At 44.6% G+C, this 19658-nt stretch overlaps 1 protein-coding gene across 1 annotated transcript; it reads left to right on the top strand.

Annotated features, from left to right (window-relative positions):
* The first annotated feature begins 249 nt into the window (after nucleotides 1–249).
* On the top strand, nucleotides 250–9729 carry prf1.3 (perforin 1.3). The gene is made up of 8 exons (XM_039611315.1): nucleotides 250–267; nucleotides 1386–1624; nucleotides 1716–1757; nucleotides 3826–3918; nucleotides 5202–5338; nucleotides 5478–5976; nucleotides 6699–7069; nucleotides 7367–9729. Exons 2-8 carry the CDS (start codon nucleotides 1391–1393, stop codon nucleotides 7611–7613), a joined length of 1623 nt encoding a protein of 540 aa, XP_039467249.1. The 5' UTR covers nucleotides 250–267; nucleotides 1386–1390; the 3' UTR covers nucleotides 7614–9729.
* The last annotated feature ends 9929 nt before the right edge of the window (nucleotides 9730–19658 follow it).

Consider the following 19658-nt stretch of genomic DNA (forward strand, 5'->3'; position numbering starts at 1 on the left):
TGATGGTTAGACTGTTTCCCAAAGTCCCATCAAAGGTTCTTTGGGCGGTTCTGGCAGTCCGATCAGTCCTCCACCACAAAACACTTCAGACCAGAAAAGCTGAAACTGCAAACGGATATTTTGTCAAACATGTCAAACACTGAAGAAGTGCGACACTTTTTTTTTACTGCGTGGAGGTGTGATCACGCAGCTACGTCTGGTTTAAACGCTGCTCCTCGCACAGCACAGACTTCACTGATCAGAGTCCACCATCACCATCATCAGCAGGTCAGCCACCTTTCTTATTTTTTATGTTTTTAATGCTAATGTAACTTTAAATATCTAAAAAACACAAAATTACTTATACTTGTTTTTTAAAATTTGCATCGTATATGTCAAAGTTATAAAATGTCAAATATGCTTTTATGTGACAGAAAACAGGATATAAATAGAAATACAAAAATGAATTCAAATAAAATGTTTAAATGTGGTTTAAAACTTTACATTTAAAACAAATAGAAACGTTATTTTTAAATATTTTCTCATGAATAAATTTAAATTCTGAAATATAAAATGATGATTTCATTCACATAACAGTTTTATATATAGATCGACAGAGATGTCAGAGATCAATGAAATTTCTGATTTTGTATCTGAATTGTGTTTTACATGATGTCATGTCCTGCTCTCACAAAACCAAATCCTTTAAATCCTGAAGTATAAATGATTACATACATGTGTCATCTGTAGTCGTAGCTCATCACACATGCATAAACGATGGCGTGAGAAAATCTTGATTTCCTATTTTTCGTATGTTTTTCACACTTTATTGTTTCAGATCATCAAACTCATTGTAATATTGAACAAAGAAAACACAAATAAACACAAAATGCAGTTTTTAAAGGACGATTTCATTCATTAAGGGAACAAAGATATCAAACCTTCCTGCCCTGTGTGCAAACTGCCCCCAACCCTGATGGCTGTTCCCCCCGCGGCAGCAACGGCTGCAGTCAGTTATTCCTTCAGTGAGTTTTTCACGTCACTGTGGCGGATTTTTAGCCCACTCTTGGAGGGTTTTCCAACACGAAGCATCTCAGTCTTCTAGCCCAAACCCTTCATGTGGGATGGCATTCTCTTTTTTATTGTTGAATCACGACCTCTGACCTTAACTGAGTGAGGCCTGCGGATCGTTGAATGTTGTTCTGTGACCTCCTGGATGAGTCGCCAGTGCCGTCTTGGAGTCATTCCTGGGAAGGTTCAGCACTGTTCTTATTGATTTGGAATTATTCTACAAAATGAATTAGGAATGACCCGTCCAGCCCGGTACTCGGGTTATCTTTGTCTAATGTTGAAATGTGCTTGTTGATCTGAAACATGTAAGTGATTGATTTTCTTCTTCCTCCCAGCTGCGATGCTGTCCTCCTTCCTCCTCCTCGTCTTCCTCCCTCCCTGTCTGGGGTGTCAGACCAGCTCGTTCACCGAGTGTCAGAAGGTTCCCTTCGTGCCAGGTCACAATCTGGTCGGCGAGGGTTTCGATGTGGTGAAGCTGCAGACCAGCGGGGCCCTTGTGATCAACATGAAGGACTACATGGTGGGGGGCGCTCAGGGGAACTGCACCGTCTGCTACAACCGCCTCCTCAACCAGGTGCCCCCCCCCCCGAAGCTCTTTCAGCAATTTCAGTCGTGCTGCTGCTGTTTCTGCTCACTCACAAAGAAATGCTGTCCTCCTCCCACAGACCCAGAAGCTGCCCGTTTCAGTGCTCGACTGGCGCATCAAGGTCAGCACATTCACACGTTTTATTTATGCAGACAGCTTATGTGAACTATTAAGACTGACTTCTTGAAAGAAAAAATAATATTCACATCTATTTTATGTCATTCTCACACTGTCAACACGTGTTTGCATGACTGACTTCATTCTTTAAACTTTATGTTTTAAATATTTCAAAATAATTCACACAAAATAATTCCAACAGGGTTAAAAAAAAGTAATTAAAAATGTACTACATGTGCTAACATAAAAATATGACACAACACAGATAAAGTCTGATGACGAGATGCCACTTTCTTTTTGTTGTTGTAATCTTACAGATTTCATTCTTATTTTTTTTCTAAATCAATAGATGTTTAAATGAAAGCAATAAAACCAAACAAAGTTGAGGTTAATGTCTCTAAATATTCCGATTCTTATTTCCTCAGCTTTCACATTTCTGCTCTTATTGCATTTGGTGTCAACTTCAGCAGAAATTCGGGATCTTCATCTTCAGCACTGACAGCAGCAAAGCTCTTTCTGTCCAACCAGCAGAACTCACTCATTACCAAAGTGTAATGCAATAATCTTTTGCCACATCATAACCACGTTCAGGATCCATATGCAGGAGCTGCTTCACAAAGTAAAAACAGTCACTATTGCTGGCTTTGGCCTCCACTCCATATGCAAATGCCCCAGAAGATTCCCATCAGACATCGGAACGCCATTCAAATAGGAACATTTTGAAAATGCCTTCAGATGCTTCCCCCTCGGCTTGTGGCTGCACTAAACTTTGTCAGGGAGCCGATGTGAAGCTCATGTAAAAAATCACTATTGTCTCAACTTTGGTTCACCATATGTTGTCTGCTGATGTCCTTGGGATGTGCTCAGAGTAAAATCTGATTCTTCCCTGTGCCTTACCAAGTTCCTTGGAGGTGGTTGATATTCCTCGGCCATGGAGTTGATGGTTTTACAAAGTGCAGGTTGCTGAGTGTTTCTTTTCTTTCTCCAGCTGTTTCTGCTTTGCCTGCTGGAGTTCTTACTGGACACACAGTGCTAAAATCATCACCAGCCTCAGGTTAAACATTACAGGTGATGACACAACTGACACCATCTTCATCGCCACCCTGTGTCATCAACCATTTCAGTACATCACTGATGAAGTCGTTCTTTCTAATCTTGTATAATCTCTATAATCTCTTTATAATCTTTCAACATCATCACCATGGAGTAAATGAATGGTCCTGACCCTGTTAAGCATCCTTCCTGCCCACCTGAATCCTAAATCCATGGCCACCTTGTTCGGTTCCTTCTGCGTCTCCGTGGGAGTTAATCAACAATTGCCAACCAGCATCTTCTGTATGGCAGCATCAGTTTGTCATCGTAACATCAACCCTCAGTCACAGCAGGCATCACGTGACAAAAATTTATAATTTATTGTCACATAATTAGTAGTTAACAATATAAAGATGAGGCTACAGCCCCACAGACCAACACAAATTCCAATGCTAATGAGGACACGCGTACGCGCTTTCTTTGAGTTTTTATATATGAGCACATATGAGCACAAAGCTGAAAGCACAAAGAAAAGATGAACTTCAAAGAGACTTTAAAGCGGTTGCCATGGTGATTCTACTGTAAACACATGAACAGGTAGAAACAGAAGCTGCAGGCTGACTCATCATCACTGCCTTTGTTACCTGTTGACGTTCAGGCTCTGGCTGCTGTGCTCGGGTCTGCATACATTTATGCTTATTTTAACTGTGTTTTCTTTGCTAGCTCTGTGTTAGCATGTGTCTGTACAGATGTGTTAGCAGTATAATCCAGTTGTTTCTGTCCTGCAAGCTGTATCCACTTTACAATCGCTTGTCTCTCTCACTTGAAGAAGTTTGTTTTTTAGCACTTTATCTGCTAAAGGAACAAACACTGTGAGCTGGGTGAGCTGAGTCCTTCATAATATTGCTGCTCTTTTCTTGTGTAGGTAGCTGGCCCACATTACAAAAGTTCTAGCCAACCCCTTTTTCTCCTCTTTGGAGAGTAAACATAGTGTTTATATCGATGTGAACAGCATTTCCCAGCGTGCTCTCTGTCCTCAGGTGCAGTGCCAGCACAGCCTCAGCAGCAAGCTCTTTGAATCCAGCCAGTCAGTGATGAAGGAGAGGAGTTCATCTCTAGGAGTCAGCTGGAAGGTTGAGGAGCTCCTGACTTCAGCAAATAACACACACAAACTGCATATAAAAGATGGACTGAAGCCCATTAAGGCTGCATTCTATAAATGTCCAGCAGGGGGCAACCTGAGCCTTGGGGAAAACCCCCACAGGTAACAGGGTGGACAGGACATAACGGGCTGATAACACACCTATGAATATTTACCCCACCCTAAAGTAATTTGATTTACATTAAGTAGATGAAATGCCGCTTCAACTTCGTGCCCCAATCATCCTTAACTCCCCCTCTTTAAGAAAATTATAATCCTGTAAACGTTTCAAAGTTTCCAAATTGAATTAATATATAGTCCTAAAACTTTTAATAACACTCTTTCATATTTTCTGCAGTACTTAATTATTTTTTAATTTTAAGTGTTTCATGGACACTTGTATTAGTTTTTGGCATACATTTAACTTTTAAATGAAATAAAGATTATTATGATAATTAATGATTTCCTAGTTTTACATTGGTTGTATTGGTTGACATGGAAACTATACCAGTTGACTGACTGAACTAGGCGATTAATATCCATAATAAAGATAGAGCCGCAAAACGTTTTTAGTAAGCCAGAGAGAGACCATGGGGTGCTTTGGATGATGAAATATCATTTTCATTAGTATTATATTTTTATGTCACAATAAAACACTTATGTAAGCATCAATCTCTTAACAAAATGCTCAATTTAATTATTTCAGCAGCTTTAAAATTAATCACGGGTATTTACACCCTAGCGCTTTAATTTTAATCTATTCTATGGTAGAGAGGGGGTGATGGTGTAAGACAAGCTTTAGGAAATAGATATTGGTCCATTTTTGACCAAAATACACTCACTTTGTCATGTGGACGCAGACAGCATGAAATACTCGGAATGATCCTGACAAGTCATTGAGAAAACGAGTCTACCACTCACGTGATCTCTGAGCTCAGTAAATTCTGATGGTCTCAGTCCAGCACTCGCGGCCATGGTTAACAGAAATATTGGACTATGAATTTGAAACAGGAAATGAAAAACAAGTTAAAGTTTGATGTTTGTTGATCCTCTGCTCCACCCTGACCTCCTGGCTACTCAAACTTCCTGCCCTCCGGCCATAAAACATAGAATCAACATGTAAATCAGATCAAATGGACCACATCAAACTCTTCGCTTTGCTTTTGCCTGGAAGTTAAAACACGATCCTCGCTGATGCTAAATTTTCTTGTTGATGCTGATTTCAACACTCTTTGAGTACCATGTCTCATGTTTTCTGGTGATGCCTCTTCTCAGGTGGGCCTCGGCATTAAGGGAATTGCTGGCTTTGCCATCGGAGGATCACACTCCATGTCATCAACGTTTGCAGAGTCTCGCAGCCGGAGTGATAAGTTCAGCTTCACTAGCCACGAATTCAAATGCAAATACTACACGTGAGTTTGATATTGTCGTCCTGATGTCACCTATCCAGGTGACTGTTTGTGTCTGTCCTGAAAAGGTGTCCCTCCTCTGTGCTCCTGTGTGGCTGGATTCTTGCATGCCTCAGTCAACCCTTACTTTCTTTACCTTCAGCTTCCGTCTTCACTCTCATCCCCCACTGAGCAAAGAGTTTGAGGTCTCCCTGATGAACCTTCCCTCCACCTATGATCACAAAAACACCTCCGCCTTTCGTCAGTTCATCTCCATCTATGGGACCCACTTTATCCGCAGAGTTCAACTTGGGGGTCGGGTTCACTCCATGACCGCAATCCGAACCTGCCAAACCTCCATGTCTGGACTGTCAATCCAGGCTGTCAGCACCTGTCTGTCCGCCGAAGCCAGCGCAACCATTAAGGGCATCTCTGTTCACGCCTCCAGTGAGTTCTGCCGCCGGAAGAGCAAGAGCCTTAAAACCGCTTCAACCTTCAGTGCGGCCTTCTCCGACAGGAAGACCAAGGTGCTGGGCGGAGATGGGGGTATAACGGACATCCTGTTCAATCCCAAAGGGTCTGAAGGGTATAAGAAATGGCTTGCTTCTCTGAAGAGTGTCCCAGGAGTGGTTTCCTACCAGATCAGCCCTCTGCACTTATTGGTGAGGAACAAATAAGGGGCAAACTGAGCTGATAAAGTTATTATTTCCCTTTAAATGTCTTCAGATGCAATTCTTTCGGTTAGGGTTTGGGTAGCCATGGCAGTTTGAGTCATAAAAGTCACGGTTAAAAGAAATCTGACTGCTGACTATGAATTAAAAATGAAAGTTTGTTTGGGTGACCCATCTCTCCACCCTAACCTCCTCCTTATGTTATGTTCACAACTACTTCAGCAGCTAGTGGGTGCTGCTGCTTTAAAATATATCTATGCATCATGTGAAGAAAAGTCCAACCAATTCCTGAGTTTTTCTTATTAAAGTGGCGTTTTTGTTTGATGCTTACATGTATTTTTTTATTTTGGGCTTTTTTTATCTGCAATTTATACAAATATGGTTAAAGTTTTAGTAACATATTTTAATAGCCAATTACATCCCCAAGCATTATATTCTGCTCACATTTTAAAGGCCGAAGCAATGTTTACAAAAAATGTCACAATATTCAGGTCACATTTGTTCTGTCTGCATATAGACATGTGTACAGTTTAAAGATATCAAGTAGAAACTTAAGAGCATAACTGTTTGTTTTTTTTACTAAATATAACTTGCATCAGTTTAGCTGCCTTTTAGCATCAGTCTGAGCCTCATTCAGTCTGTTGGTTTTACTCTTAATCTGTTACTTTCAGCCTCAACCAGATTATGTAAAAGCTCTCTATTCTCTTTGTTAGATAAGAGACAATCCCATCCTAAAGGCCAGCCTGCGAGACGCCATCAGCGACTACATTCGCACAAGCGCCAAGCCGCTCCACTGCCCGGCCAACTGCAAGATTGGCCACCGGAAGCAGAACTGTGCGTGCCAGTGCCAAGGTCATCGAATGGTTGACTCCAATTGCTGTCCTGCCGCGGCAGGTGTAGCTCAGATGAACGTGACGGTGGTCCGAGCTGAGGCACTGTGGGGCGACTATTTCAGCAAGACAGACGGATATGTTAAAGTCTTCTACAACAAGCAAGGAGGCACGACGCCGGTGATCTGGAACAACAACTTCCCCCAATGGAACTCCCTTTTTACTTTTGGAAGCATCAACCTAAAAGAACGAAAGTGAGCGACACCGATTATTACTAATCAATTTCAGTTTCTGCAAGATCTGAGACCTACAGCCACTCTAAGGGTAGTAAACCAAAACCTGCAGTTTCTCTAGCGTTCACTTGAGGTTCCAGCTGTGAGTCAGTCCTCATAGATTCGCATGTTAAAATGTCCAAATCAAAAAGAGTGTGAGGTGTTCAAGAACCAAAATAAAAGATTTCCTAAACAGTAGCTTAGAGAAACACAAGTAGAATCAGATGATCAGGTGAATCAGGTGATCTCTGATGCAGTGCTTCTGTGTTTCCTCCACAGACCCGTTGTTTTCGAGGTCTGGGATCGGGACAGCATCTGGGACGATGACCTGCTGGGGAAAGTTTCTGTCATCCCCACGATGGGTCGAAACATCAACAAGAAGTTCAAGCTGAAGCACGGCTCAGTGCTGGTCCGCCTGTCTGTTGTGTGCGGTCCCAGCCTGGAGGGGTCGCTGTGCGAGCGCTACATCCCCTCGCCTACCTATGAGGACGTGATGGGATATGTGAAGAACCACCAGGGTAACTGAAACTGGAGGAAAAAGCAGTACATGGATTACAAAATAATTTGATAAAATCCAAGCAGGCATGAAACATTGATGTTATCTCAAAACTGGTCGCCAACACCAAACCACAGATGGAACAAAACTTTTGATTTGGTCATTCTAATGTAGAAACAAAATGCATGTTTCTGTCTATTTAAACCCAATACAATTTGATTGATCAGTAATTTGGCCACAAAAAGCCATCACAGACAGATCAGTATCATCAGAGGCAAAGACTTTAAAACCAGTTATGGTTATGTATGAGTAAAATGTCTCATTTGTATGGTGAATTTAACATATCTGGACTGTCACAGGAATCACCCTCTGTCCCCTATATCATTGATATTAAACCCGTTATATGACCTAAGCAGTGTGTAGTCTGTCAGATCACTGGGAGGACAAACATCCCCCAAAGGTTGGAATTTTGAGTCGTCCCCGCTGCTCAATTCTCTCAATCAAGAAGGTTTAAATTAAAAAACAACAACTTGAACACATATTTCCTGTTGTTAGAAAGTCCAAGAAGGACATTCAGCAGACATTAAATAAAAACATCAGATCAGAATCAGAAGGCAGAGAAGGATGTCCAGAAGGCACTCAAGAAAAACCTATAGCAACATTCATGAAGGACATCAAGCTATGTTCAAGGTGGACATTCAAGCAGGATGTCCAGGACGTAACATCTTAAACATCTGCCCAGTTTTCATTTTGGAACCAACATCAGACACAGAGAAAAGATTAGCTGATGGTTGCTGAACATCAAAATGTTTGCTGTTTGGGAATCTTCAGCTACTGTTACGTTTGTAATCACAATTTCCTCTGCGTAGCATCCAGATGTTAAACCTCTCAAACGTCTCCAAAGCAGAGTGAGCTCACATCATGGAAACTTACCAGCAGGTTGGTGTAAAATGACCCGAACACCAACAAAAACTTCAAATCAAAATGAGCTTCATCGTTATCGATATAACCCAGCAAACAACAGCTGCTTCTCTTGCTGTCTAGTCTGGGTTGAAAAAGAGTTCCAAAATGAAAATTGTGCTGATGACAAAGAAGGAATTTCACCATCTGCTGGACATCAAATAACCTTTGACCTGTGACAGTCCAGACATGGTCAGTTTACCATGGCAACAAGTAGGATAGAATTTAGATGTAAGGTAAGCTTAATATCCTCAAAGTGTGGTTTAAATATAAAAACAGGTTCTGATCACAATCATTTCAAAAACAAGTGTGGAAACAGAGTCACCATGTGTCCATCTGTGCTTCGGTTCTCGCAGTGATACAGAGACCAGTTTTTACTGGGACGATACATCGCTTTTTTCCACCATGTTTGCTGGGAAGCTTCACGCAGTTGGAGCCTCAGGCCGATATTTGGTGGATTTCCTTTGGTTATAATTGGTTTTATGAATCAGCTGCATAAGTAAAACCTTCTAAATGTGCAGAAAGTTTTTTAGCCTTTGAATGACTGACAGAAGTACATGATGGAGTATTTTACAGAGTGTTTACTCCACTTTAAAGCTCACAGAGCTCAAACAGTGATGACAGATGTAATGAAATGGTGAATATTTCAGCCGCTGTCAGCAGTCCTGACTGTTAAACAGTCCGAACACACACTGCTGACAGTGTGACACACACAGGCTGCGGTAAACTGTCGGTTACTCACTGCTGAGGCTGAAGACTCCTCAGCAGAACAGGAACAAAGACAAATTCAACATGTTTGCAGTAACTGTGTAGTATGTCACGAATAAATGACAATGATTGATCAGCTGAAATTGGACCAACCTGTCATTTATGAATTTAGGGGTCTGTTTGTCAGTTATGTTCGAGATTAGAGACCTGCAGGAACAAAACCCACACCCACTGGCCAATCAGATGTCTGGAAAGTAGCGTCCCCCTTCCTGGAAGATCCCTCAGACCTCACAGTGCTGACAGAAGCTTTCAGTCTGTCTTTATCTGATAAGCATCAGAACTATAGATTAGGAGAAACTTTATTTCTGCTTTTTTCTGTTGGCTGCCATTTTTAACTGTTTTAATCTTCTGTAAGTCCTGATATTTGACCCTGAGCAGGACATTTATTTGTTTTTTCTGAGCTCGTATTAAATTTCTAAGCAGATTAACCTGTTTGAACTCTGGTTTCTGACTGATCATTTCCTGTGTCGCTGAAGGAAATTTCTGCATTTCATCGTGAAACTGTGTTACGTATTAATTTAAAACCATGAAAGGCGACTTGCTTTATGTAGTCTGACTTAGCTATCAGTGAAGGGAAGTCAGGCAGGTGAGGTGACTCTGCCAGGCTAGTCGTTTATTTACAGAGCTGAAACTCAGATCAGAGAAAACTGCAAAATGAAACAGTAACTGAGAATAACCAGCCCCACCTCTCCTGACCCGAGGGACCTGCTGACTGACTGTGCAGTCCTGTGAAAGCATCCATCCTTACTGCTTCCACAGGAATTAAGAGGGTGAGCAGCAGCCAGGTGCTGCTAATAATTGCATTGATTAACTGATCCCTATCAGTTAATCAATCAGCATCTGTAAAACCTGAAATTTTTGGCATTTTGAAGGTCTGGAACATTCAGGTGTGTAAATCTTCCTAAGTGTGCAGAAAACCCCAAACCCAGACTCTACAGTTAGCAGGTTAAAGTTCATGACAGCACAATTAGACAAAGGCTGAACGAGGATGGATTGTTTGGATGGGTTGCAGGAGAAAGTAAAAAATAAAAAGAACATCACAGCACGGCTTCACTTTGCAGAGCTGCACCTGAAGGAAGAACAAATGAGACCAAAGTGGAGCTGTTTGTTCATAATGCACAGCACCACGTTTGGAGGAAACCAAACACCTCACAACAGCTGTCAGCACGGCGGTGGAGGGATCAGGGTTTGGGCGTCTTGCAGTCACTGAGAGAACTTGGAGAAAACTGGATCAGGGTCAGGGTCTGGGCAGGACAGAAGTCCATGCACTGCAGCAAATATGCAACAGAACAGCTGAAAAAAAAAAGAATCGAGGTGCTGCGGTGGTCCAGAGTCCAGACCTCAACCTGGCTGAGAGGCTGTGCGTACACGAATGCTGCAAAGCTGAAGCAACGCTGCAAAGACGAGTGGACCAAAACCCCTCCACAGTGATGACAGAGACAAACCTCCGTCATAAACACCAGACCTGCATGGAGGGTCAGAACAAAGAAACAAACAGTGTCAATATTAAAAAGAACTGAAACTATAATTCACATAACTCAAAGTCCCACCTGAGACAGTGCTCGACCCACACCCTGAAACTATGTTAGATTAACGTCCTCCTTTCACCTGAATTTCCAAGAATCAACACTGAACTCTGATGTTAACTTTAACGAGGTTCCCACCCTCGTTTATTACTGAAATAATGTGGAAAACATGACCATATTTCCACTGTCAGCTCTCATTTAACTGAATCAGAGCTAAATCGATTCTTGTTTTTTGGCCCCTCAGTAAAAATGAAAACGTGGACATACTTACCAAAGACTTATTTCAGCGGATATTAAACACTGCAACCATAAATCAGTTACTTTTAAAAATGATCTCCTGATCAAAGCGAGAGGACTGCAATGGAATAGTCCCCGTGGTAACAGCTTTAATCTGTCAACTGTATATTATCGTCTTCTCAGCCTCATTGCTATTACTGATTCAACTATTAATAGATGATCAATCGATTATGATCAAAACAGGTATGAACCAGTGTGACTCCAGTGTCAGTGTTTCATCAGCATCTCAACGATGATCTAAGATTTATTTAGCGCTCAGATTTTAATCTCGATTATAAAGACAAAGTAAACTCAGGATTTCAGAGTCGCAAGGGCGTAGACCTCTCCGTGAATCGCTACCTTATCGTGGTGGAGGGGTTTGTGTGTCACAGGGATCCCAGGGGCTATGTTGTCTGGGGGCTTTTGCCCCCTGGTAGGGTCTCCCATGGCAAATTGGTCCTGGGTGAGGGACCAGACAAAGAGCGATTCAGAAGACCCGTATGAAAAGAACATCGAGGGAACAGTTTACCCTGCCGGGATAGGGTTACCGGGGCCCCGCCCTGGAGCCAGGCCCGGGAGGGTGCCCGAGGGCGGCGCCTGGTGGCCGGGCCTTAGTCCATGGGGCCCGGCCGGGCACAGCCCGAAGAGGAGACATGGGCCCATCCTCCCGCAGGCCCACCACCCGCAGGAGGCGCCATAGGGGTCGGGTGCAATGTGTGTCGGGCGGCGGCCAGGAGCGGAGGCCCTGGCGGACCGATCCCCGGCTGCCAAGACTGGCAATAGGGACATGGAATGTCACCTCTCTGGTGGGGAAGGAGCCTGAATTAGTGCGTGAGGTTGAGAAGTACCGGCTAGATATAGTCGGGCTCACCTCACGCATGGCTTGGGCTCTGGAACTAGTCTCCTGGAGAGGGGCTGGACTCTGTCTCAGTCTGGAGTTGCCCCTGGTGAGAGGCGGCGGGCTGGGGTGGGTATTCTAATATCCCCCCGGCTTGCTGCCGGTATGTTGGGGTTTTTCCGGTGGATGAGAGGGTTTGTTCCCTGCGCCTCAGGGTCAGGAACGGGTCCTGACTGTCATCTGCGCTTATGCGCCGAGTGGCAGTTCAGAGTACCCAGCCTTCTTAGAGTCCCTGGGGGGTGCTGGAAGGTGCCCCACCTGGAGACTCTGTTGTCCTACTGGGAGACTTCAATGCTCACGTGGGTAACGACAGCGAGACCTGGAGGGGCGTGATTGGGAGGAACGGCCTCCCTGATCTGAACCCAGTGGTGTTTTGTTATTGGACTTCTGTGCAAATCACAGTTTGGCCATAACGAACACCTTGTTCGAACATAAGAGTGTCCATAAGTGCACGTGGCACCAGGATGCTCTAGGCCGCAGGTCGATGATCGATTTTGTAATCGTATCACCAGACCTGCGACCATATGTTCTGGACACTCGGGTAAAGAGAGGGGCTGAGCTGTCAACTGATCACCACCTGGTGGTGAGTTGGATCAGGTGGCGGGGAGGACGCTGGACAGACCCGGTGCACCTAAACGGCGTAGTGAGGGTGTGCTGGGAACGTCTAGCAGAGGCCCCAGTCCGCGAGATCTTCAACGCACACCTCCGGCAGAGCTTCAACAACATTCCGAGGGAGACTGGGGACATTGAGTCCGAATGGACCATGTTCAGCGTCTCCATTGCCGGGCTGCTGCATTGAGCTGCGCCGCAAGGTGGTTGGTGCCTGCCGTGGTGGTAATCCCGAACCAAATGGTGGACACCAGAGGTGAAGGGAGCCACCAGGCTGAAGAAGGAGTCCTATCGGGCTTGGTTAGCCTGTGGGACTCCAGAGGCAGCTGACAGGTATCGACAGGCCAAGCGGAATGCGGCTCAGGCAGTGGCTGAAGCAAAAACTCGGGTGTGGGAGGAGTTCGAGAGGCCATGGAAAAAGACTTTCGGACTGCCTCGAAGAGATTCTGGCAAACCGTCAGGCGTCTCAGGAGGGGAAAGCGGTGCTCTACCTGCACTGTGTATAGTGCTGGCGGTGCGCTGCTGACGCCGACTGAGAAAATTGTCAGACGGTGGAAGGAATACTGAGGACCTCCTTAATCCCACTGACACGTCTTCCGAGGAGGAAGCAGAGTCTGGGGATGAGGGAATGACCCGCCAATTTCTGGGGTCGAGGTCACTGAGGCAGTTAAACAACTCCTCGGTGGCAGAGCCCCTGGTGTTGATGAGGTCCGCCCGAGTTCCTGAAGGCTCTGGACGTTGTAGGGCTGTCCTGGTTGACACGCCTCTACAATGTTGCGTGGAGATCAGGGGCAGTACCCTGGACTGGCAGACCGGGTGGTGGTCCCCATCTTTAAGAAGGGAGACCGGAGGGTGTGTTCCAACTACAGGGGATCACACTCCTCAGCCTCCTGGGAAAGTCTATGCCAGGGTGCTGGAAAGGAGAGTTCGTCCGTTAGTCGAACCTCGGATACAGGAGGAACAATGCGGTTTTCGCCCTGGTCGCGGAACACTGGACCAGCTCTTTATCCTCTCGAGGATACTTGAGGGTGCATGGGAGTTTGCCCAACCAGTCTACATGTGTTTTGTGGACTTGGAGAAGGCATTCGACCGTGTCCCTCGGGTGTCCTGTGGGAGGTGTTGCGGGAGTATGGGGTGTCTGGCCCACTGTTACGGGCCATTCGATCCCTATACAACCGTTGCAAGAGTTTGGTTCGCATTGCCGGCAATAAGTCGGACTTGTTTCCGGTGGGTGATGGGCTCCGCCAGGGCTGCCCTTTGTCACCGATTCTGTTCATAATTTTTATGGACAGGATTTCTAGGCGCAGCCAAGTGGCGGAGGGCTTTCACTTCGTGGCCTCAGAATCTCATCTCTGCTTTTGCGGATGATGTGGTTCTGATGGCTTCATCGGTGGGGGCCTCCAGCTCGCACTGGAACGGTTCGCAGCCGAGTGTGAAGCAGCGGGAATGAGGATCAGCACCTCCAAATCTGAGGCCATGGTTCTCAGCCGGAAAAGGGTGGAGTGCCCACTCCGGGTCGGGATGAGTTCCTGCCCCAAGTGGAGGAGTTCAAGTATCTCGGGGTCTTGTTCGCGAGTGATGGGAGAAGGGAGCCGGAGATCGACAGACGGATTGGTGCTGCGGCTGCAGTGATGCGGACGCTGCACCGGTCCGTCGTGGTGAAGAGGGAGCTGAGTGTAAAAGCGAAGCTCTCAATTTACCGGTCGATCCACGTCCCGACCCTCACCTATGGCCACGAGCTGTGGGTAGTGACCGAAAGAACGAGATCGCGGGTACAAGCGGCAGAAATGAGCTTCCTCCGAAGGGTGGCTGGCCTCTCCCTTAGAGATAGGGTGAGAAGTTCGGCCATCCGGGAGGGGCTCAGAGTAGAGCCGCTGCTCCTCCACATCGAAAGGAGCCAGTTGAGGTGGTTCGGGCATCTGACAAGGATGCCCCTGGGCGCCTCCTGGGTGAGGTGTTCGGGCATGTCCCACCGGAGGAGGCCCAGGGCAGACCCAGGACGCGCTGGAGAGATTATATCTCTCGGCTGGCCTGGGAACGCCTTGGTGTTCCCCGGATGAGCTGGAGGAGGTGGCTGGGGAGAGGGAGGTCTGGGCTTCTCTGCTTAGGCTGCTGCCCCCGCGACCCGACTTCGGATAAAGCGGATGAGGATGGATGGATGGATGGAAGGGCGTAGATTTGGTTTTGGCGTTGGTGGGGACGGATGATTCAACCATCGAACCCCGCCCTGTTTCTTTTTTTTCCTTTTTGTCTTTGCTTCAGGATAAAAAAAAGGAGAAATATACTTGCCTACATATGCTATTCTACATGCTTTTAAACCATTTAAAATCACAATTCATAGTTTTATATGTGAATTATATGATGTTAAATTACTATTAAATAAATGACTGAGTATTTTAGACTTCAGTTTACTTCAGTCATATTCCATATAAATCAGGTATCATACAAAAATAAAAATAGCTTCAAATACATTTATGACAATAAAAGAATATGACTTTAAGGACTTAACAACATTACTTCAGTTATATCATCTTGATGCATGCTCAATCATCCAGGTAATTAATTTTCCAAAAGTTGATTCTGTTCATCTGGACGTAGCGTTTTGTGGGAGAAACGTTTCGTCACTCATTCAAGTGACTTCTTCAGTCTCAGCTGACTGCAGGTTTCTCCAGTCTTATAAACAGGACATTTGCATAATGACTTAACTTCAGTTATAGTGCACCAACATCTCTGATACATTAGCACTAAGTGAACACTGAATGACCTGCTGGGTTTTGTCCATAAAACTACTCATCTAAGATTACCACAAAGTAAAAGATCTCTCAGCACAATTATGCAACATTTTAGGCACTATTGCCCCGATCAGCTCAGTGAGCTGTTTATTCTAAACATGAACTACTGTTACAGCAACAGACATGGACTACTGGTGCCCCACACAACAACTCAATGTCCACTATGTGAAGGAGCCAAACACATGCCTTCTCCTCTCGTTAATCTATAGCAGCGGTCCCCAACCTTTTTTGCGCCACGGACCGGTTTATGCCCGACAATATTTTCACGGACCGGCCTTTAAGGTGTCGCGGATAAATACAACAAAATAAAACTAGTACCGGTACCGAAAAAAAGAAGATTTATTCATAACACACGTGAAAAGACCCAGGAAAACCGAGTAAACGATAAAAACGATAACAAAATAACGCTGAAAAACCCTGAAAAACATACATTTCACACCTGAGCCTCAACTCTCGCGGCCCGGTACCAAACGACTCACGGACCGGTACCGGTCCGAGGCCCGGGGGTTGGGGAGCGCTGATCTATAGCACCAAATCATCAGTCAGTCACCTGTGACCTCGCCTCTCCACCTCTGTCCGAGCTACAACATGGCAGAGCTGCCTCTGTCACCTGATGAATAACAGTGAGACATTCCAAATACATGCAGCCACACATGTGCTTCAAATACAGTAATGAACCATCAAGTCATCAACTGTGATCTTGTATCACCATTACTCTCTGAGCTTTGTCTTGGTTCGTCTGTCACCTGACAAATAGGACATACATGACAATAAGAATAAAATGTGGAGCTGCTTCAGTGTTTCTGTCACTTTGTGCAGATCTTGACTCATCAGTAATGTTTGTAAGGTGAGTGCACTTTTAAAGCAATTTGTGCAAACTGCACTACAAGGTGGAATATTTGCAAAATCGTGACTACCTCATGATATTTTGTCTCAAAAATTAACCCTATGAAAATATAAGTACCATTAGGATGAAATTATTGTGTCACCAACATTTTAACGTTAGACATATAATTCTAACATCCTCTGTAAACTAATATCCTGGCTTCCTCGAGGCTGCCATTTTCTCTGACAGTTTCAATCAAAATTAGAAATGCTGCTCTGAGACTGAGATAACTAATAGTGCTGCCTGTTGTGCAGTTAGTTTCCAAAACACGTTATTCATGGTTACATACAATTTTAGACTGATGTGGGCCAAAGCCTAGCATAGCCTGTAACGTTATTATGACGGACACATTTCATGAGTGAACTTGACTTTAAGTGACTGACAGGTTTCTTTGAAAAATACTTTCTTATATCCAGGTTCTTCCTTGTTGCTGCCATCCTCCTCTCCTCCTTGCAGGCTTGCTGCTGCTAAAACTAAACAGAGCTCCCTGAAAGGCACAGCCAATCACATTGGCCATATTTGTCACATGAGGTAGGACTCCAGTAGAGAACATAATTTAACTCTTTCTGTAACGCTGGGTAAATGAGACGTTGACAGATCTTTTTTTTTTTTTTCTTTTTTTTTTCTTTCTATCGGGTTTGTTTTTCTTTACTCAAAGAGATCAAATTATTGGTGGGGACATGTCCCTTCTGTCCATGCCAAATCTACGCCCTTGCAGAGTCGTCTTCCTTTCTGGGGAAGCAACATTGCCCGAGCGATGGAAAACCACTGCAACTGAACATATTTACTGTGGTATTAAATGTGTTTTTGTGCCTTGAAAATCTTTGGTCCTTTCATGATAAAATACAATTTACTAATCACTAATTGACAACATAAACATAAACTGTTTGTGGTGTGGACCCAAAAGCAGGTAAACACGACGGACAGAACTGGATTTGAACAAAAAGTGAGCCTTTAATTATGGCTGATAGAGGAACGTAGAAACAAACGGCAACATCCAAACTACATTATAACCTAAATTGAGGAAGCCAGGATTAACCATGAAAACTGTGAATCTGAACCTGAACCCAAGCTCAAAAATAATCCTGTGACTTGAAGTACACGAGGCTAGAAAAACAAACGACCCGACACCGAACAGAGGGAAACAGAGGACTTAAATACACAGAAGGGTAATGAGGGAAACACCTGGGAAACACAGCTGACACAAATGAACCTGATGCGACAAGGGAAGTAAAACTGAACACGCTGAACATGGAAACACAAGATGTTCAAAATAAAACAGGAAACATTGTGAAATGTAGACATGACAATACAAGCATGACAGTAGAACATGGAAACACGCAGACATGACAGACTGGGGAGACACAGAAACACAAGGAGAGACACGTGGGGACAGATAAGGGAGACGAAAGCATAACTAAACATTTAACATAGAGGACAAGACAGACTTACACAGAAGACAGGAAAAGACTCATAAACACGAGTCACGGAAGAAACACAAACTAGAATAAATCCCTTGAATAAATAACACAAGAACTTAACATTAATGCAATCTAACATAAGAAAAACAAAAATGCAAAATAAACTCAAAACACTAGATTACAGACCCAACCCCTGAAAAATGAAGACAAAAGCTAACGCTGATGTAGCTTCAAACAGAGACAGTATTAGCCAGCTAGCTGCTATGTTGGGTATTAAGTACTGTGAAGCTAACATTAGCCAGAACAAAGACAGTTTTCTCAAACAAAGACCATCAGATTTGATTGTTACACCCCAGCCCAGGGAAACCCGGCGTGCAACATAAGGAAAATAAAAATAAGGAGAACTGCCCCCACACTCCCTGCTCTCAAGGAAGACGAACCAAAAAAACAACTGCCACGGATTTCACAACAGCCAGTCAGTTTATTAAGGCCCAAAAGGTAGCGGGCGTCAGGGTGAGCATGGCCAAAACAACAAACCAAAAACTCTAGAAATGAAATGCAGCTGGCTTACTTTCACAGAAAACCCCAAAAGAAAATTACAGGTGTCTTACCTGCCTCCCTAACCAAAAACAGGAGAAAAGGTTCCCAAAGAAAAATGGCTTCTCACCCCTACAGCTACCGAGTAAAATTAAAGAGTTAAATTAAATATTGACAACTATGTACATCTATATACAACACTATTTACACCACGGAAAAAGCTTCCAGAATACAAATTCACACGCAGCCACATGCACAGTTCGTTGGGAACAGGAAGTAGGCGGGGCGGCGTGCCAGTTGAGAAGGGTCCTCTTTTATAGCCGGCCTCTCCCAGTCCTCCACCAATGGTCAGCCTCCACCTGGAACTCACATAGCAGCAATAACACAGGACACAAACTATGCCACCCTCTGGTGTGGCAGACCAAAAAACACAGTACAAAAAATATCCATAACACTGAATCATAACATACCCCCCAAACCAAGAACAAACTTTTCGTCCTGAACAGAAAGTTTGATTCATGATCTAGACAACGCGTCAGCCATGACATTATCTAAGCCCTTCTTGTAACGGATTTCAATGTTAAAGTCTTGGAGGAGTAAAGACCAGCGCATAAGGCGTTGGTTGCTGTTCTGCATCCGAGATAAGAACACAAGGGGGTTGTGGTCAGAAAATACCATTGTTGGAAGAGGATTGGACCCAAGGTACACTTCGAAATGCTGCAAGGCGAGCAGCAAAGCTAAAGCCTCCTTTTCAATCGTGCTGTAATGTAGCTGGTGTTTTATGAATTTTTTTGAAAAGAAACAGACGGGATGGTCAAGGCCATGTTCATCCTCCTGCAGGAGCACTGCACCAGCCCCCAAAGCACTGGCATCTACCTCGAGCTTGAAGGGACATGTAAAGTCCGAGGCGGCAAGTACAGGAGCACTGCAGAGGAGAGCCTTGGCAGCTTCAAAGGCAAACTGACATGTCTCTGACCACACGAATGGTGACTTAGGACTGGCAAGGCTGGTTAACGGGGCTACTACCTCAGAGAAGGTTTTGCAGAAACTGCGGTAGTAACCGGCCATGCCTAAAAAAGCACGCGCAGCTCATGACGCGTTTGAGGAGCTGGGAAGTCTACTATTGCCTGCACTTTTGCGGCAACAGGGAGGACTCGACCCTGTCCTACTTGCTTGCCTAGGTAGGTTACCACAGCTTTTCCAAACTCACATTTAGCCAAGTTTAGTGTCAGGGAGGCATCACGCAGGCGGTCAAATATTTCGCTAAGGGTTTTGAGGTGTTCAGTCCAAGTGGATGAATAGGCCACTATATCATCCAGATACACTTCACAATTTCTGACTCCATGTAACACAGTGTTCATCAGTCGCTGGAAGGTGGCTGGGGCATTTCTTAATCCGAACG

The sequence above is a fragment of the Oreochromis aureus genome, linkage group 4, assembly GCF_013358895.1.
Source record: "Oreochromis aureus strain Israel breed Guangdong linkage group 4, ZZ_aureus, whole genome shotgun sequence".
In the NCBI taxonomy this organism is placed as follows: domain Eukaryota; kingdom Metazoa; phylum Chordata; class Actinopteri; order Cichliformes; family Cichlidae; genus Oreochromis; species Oreochromis aureus.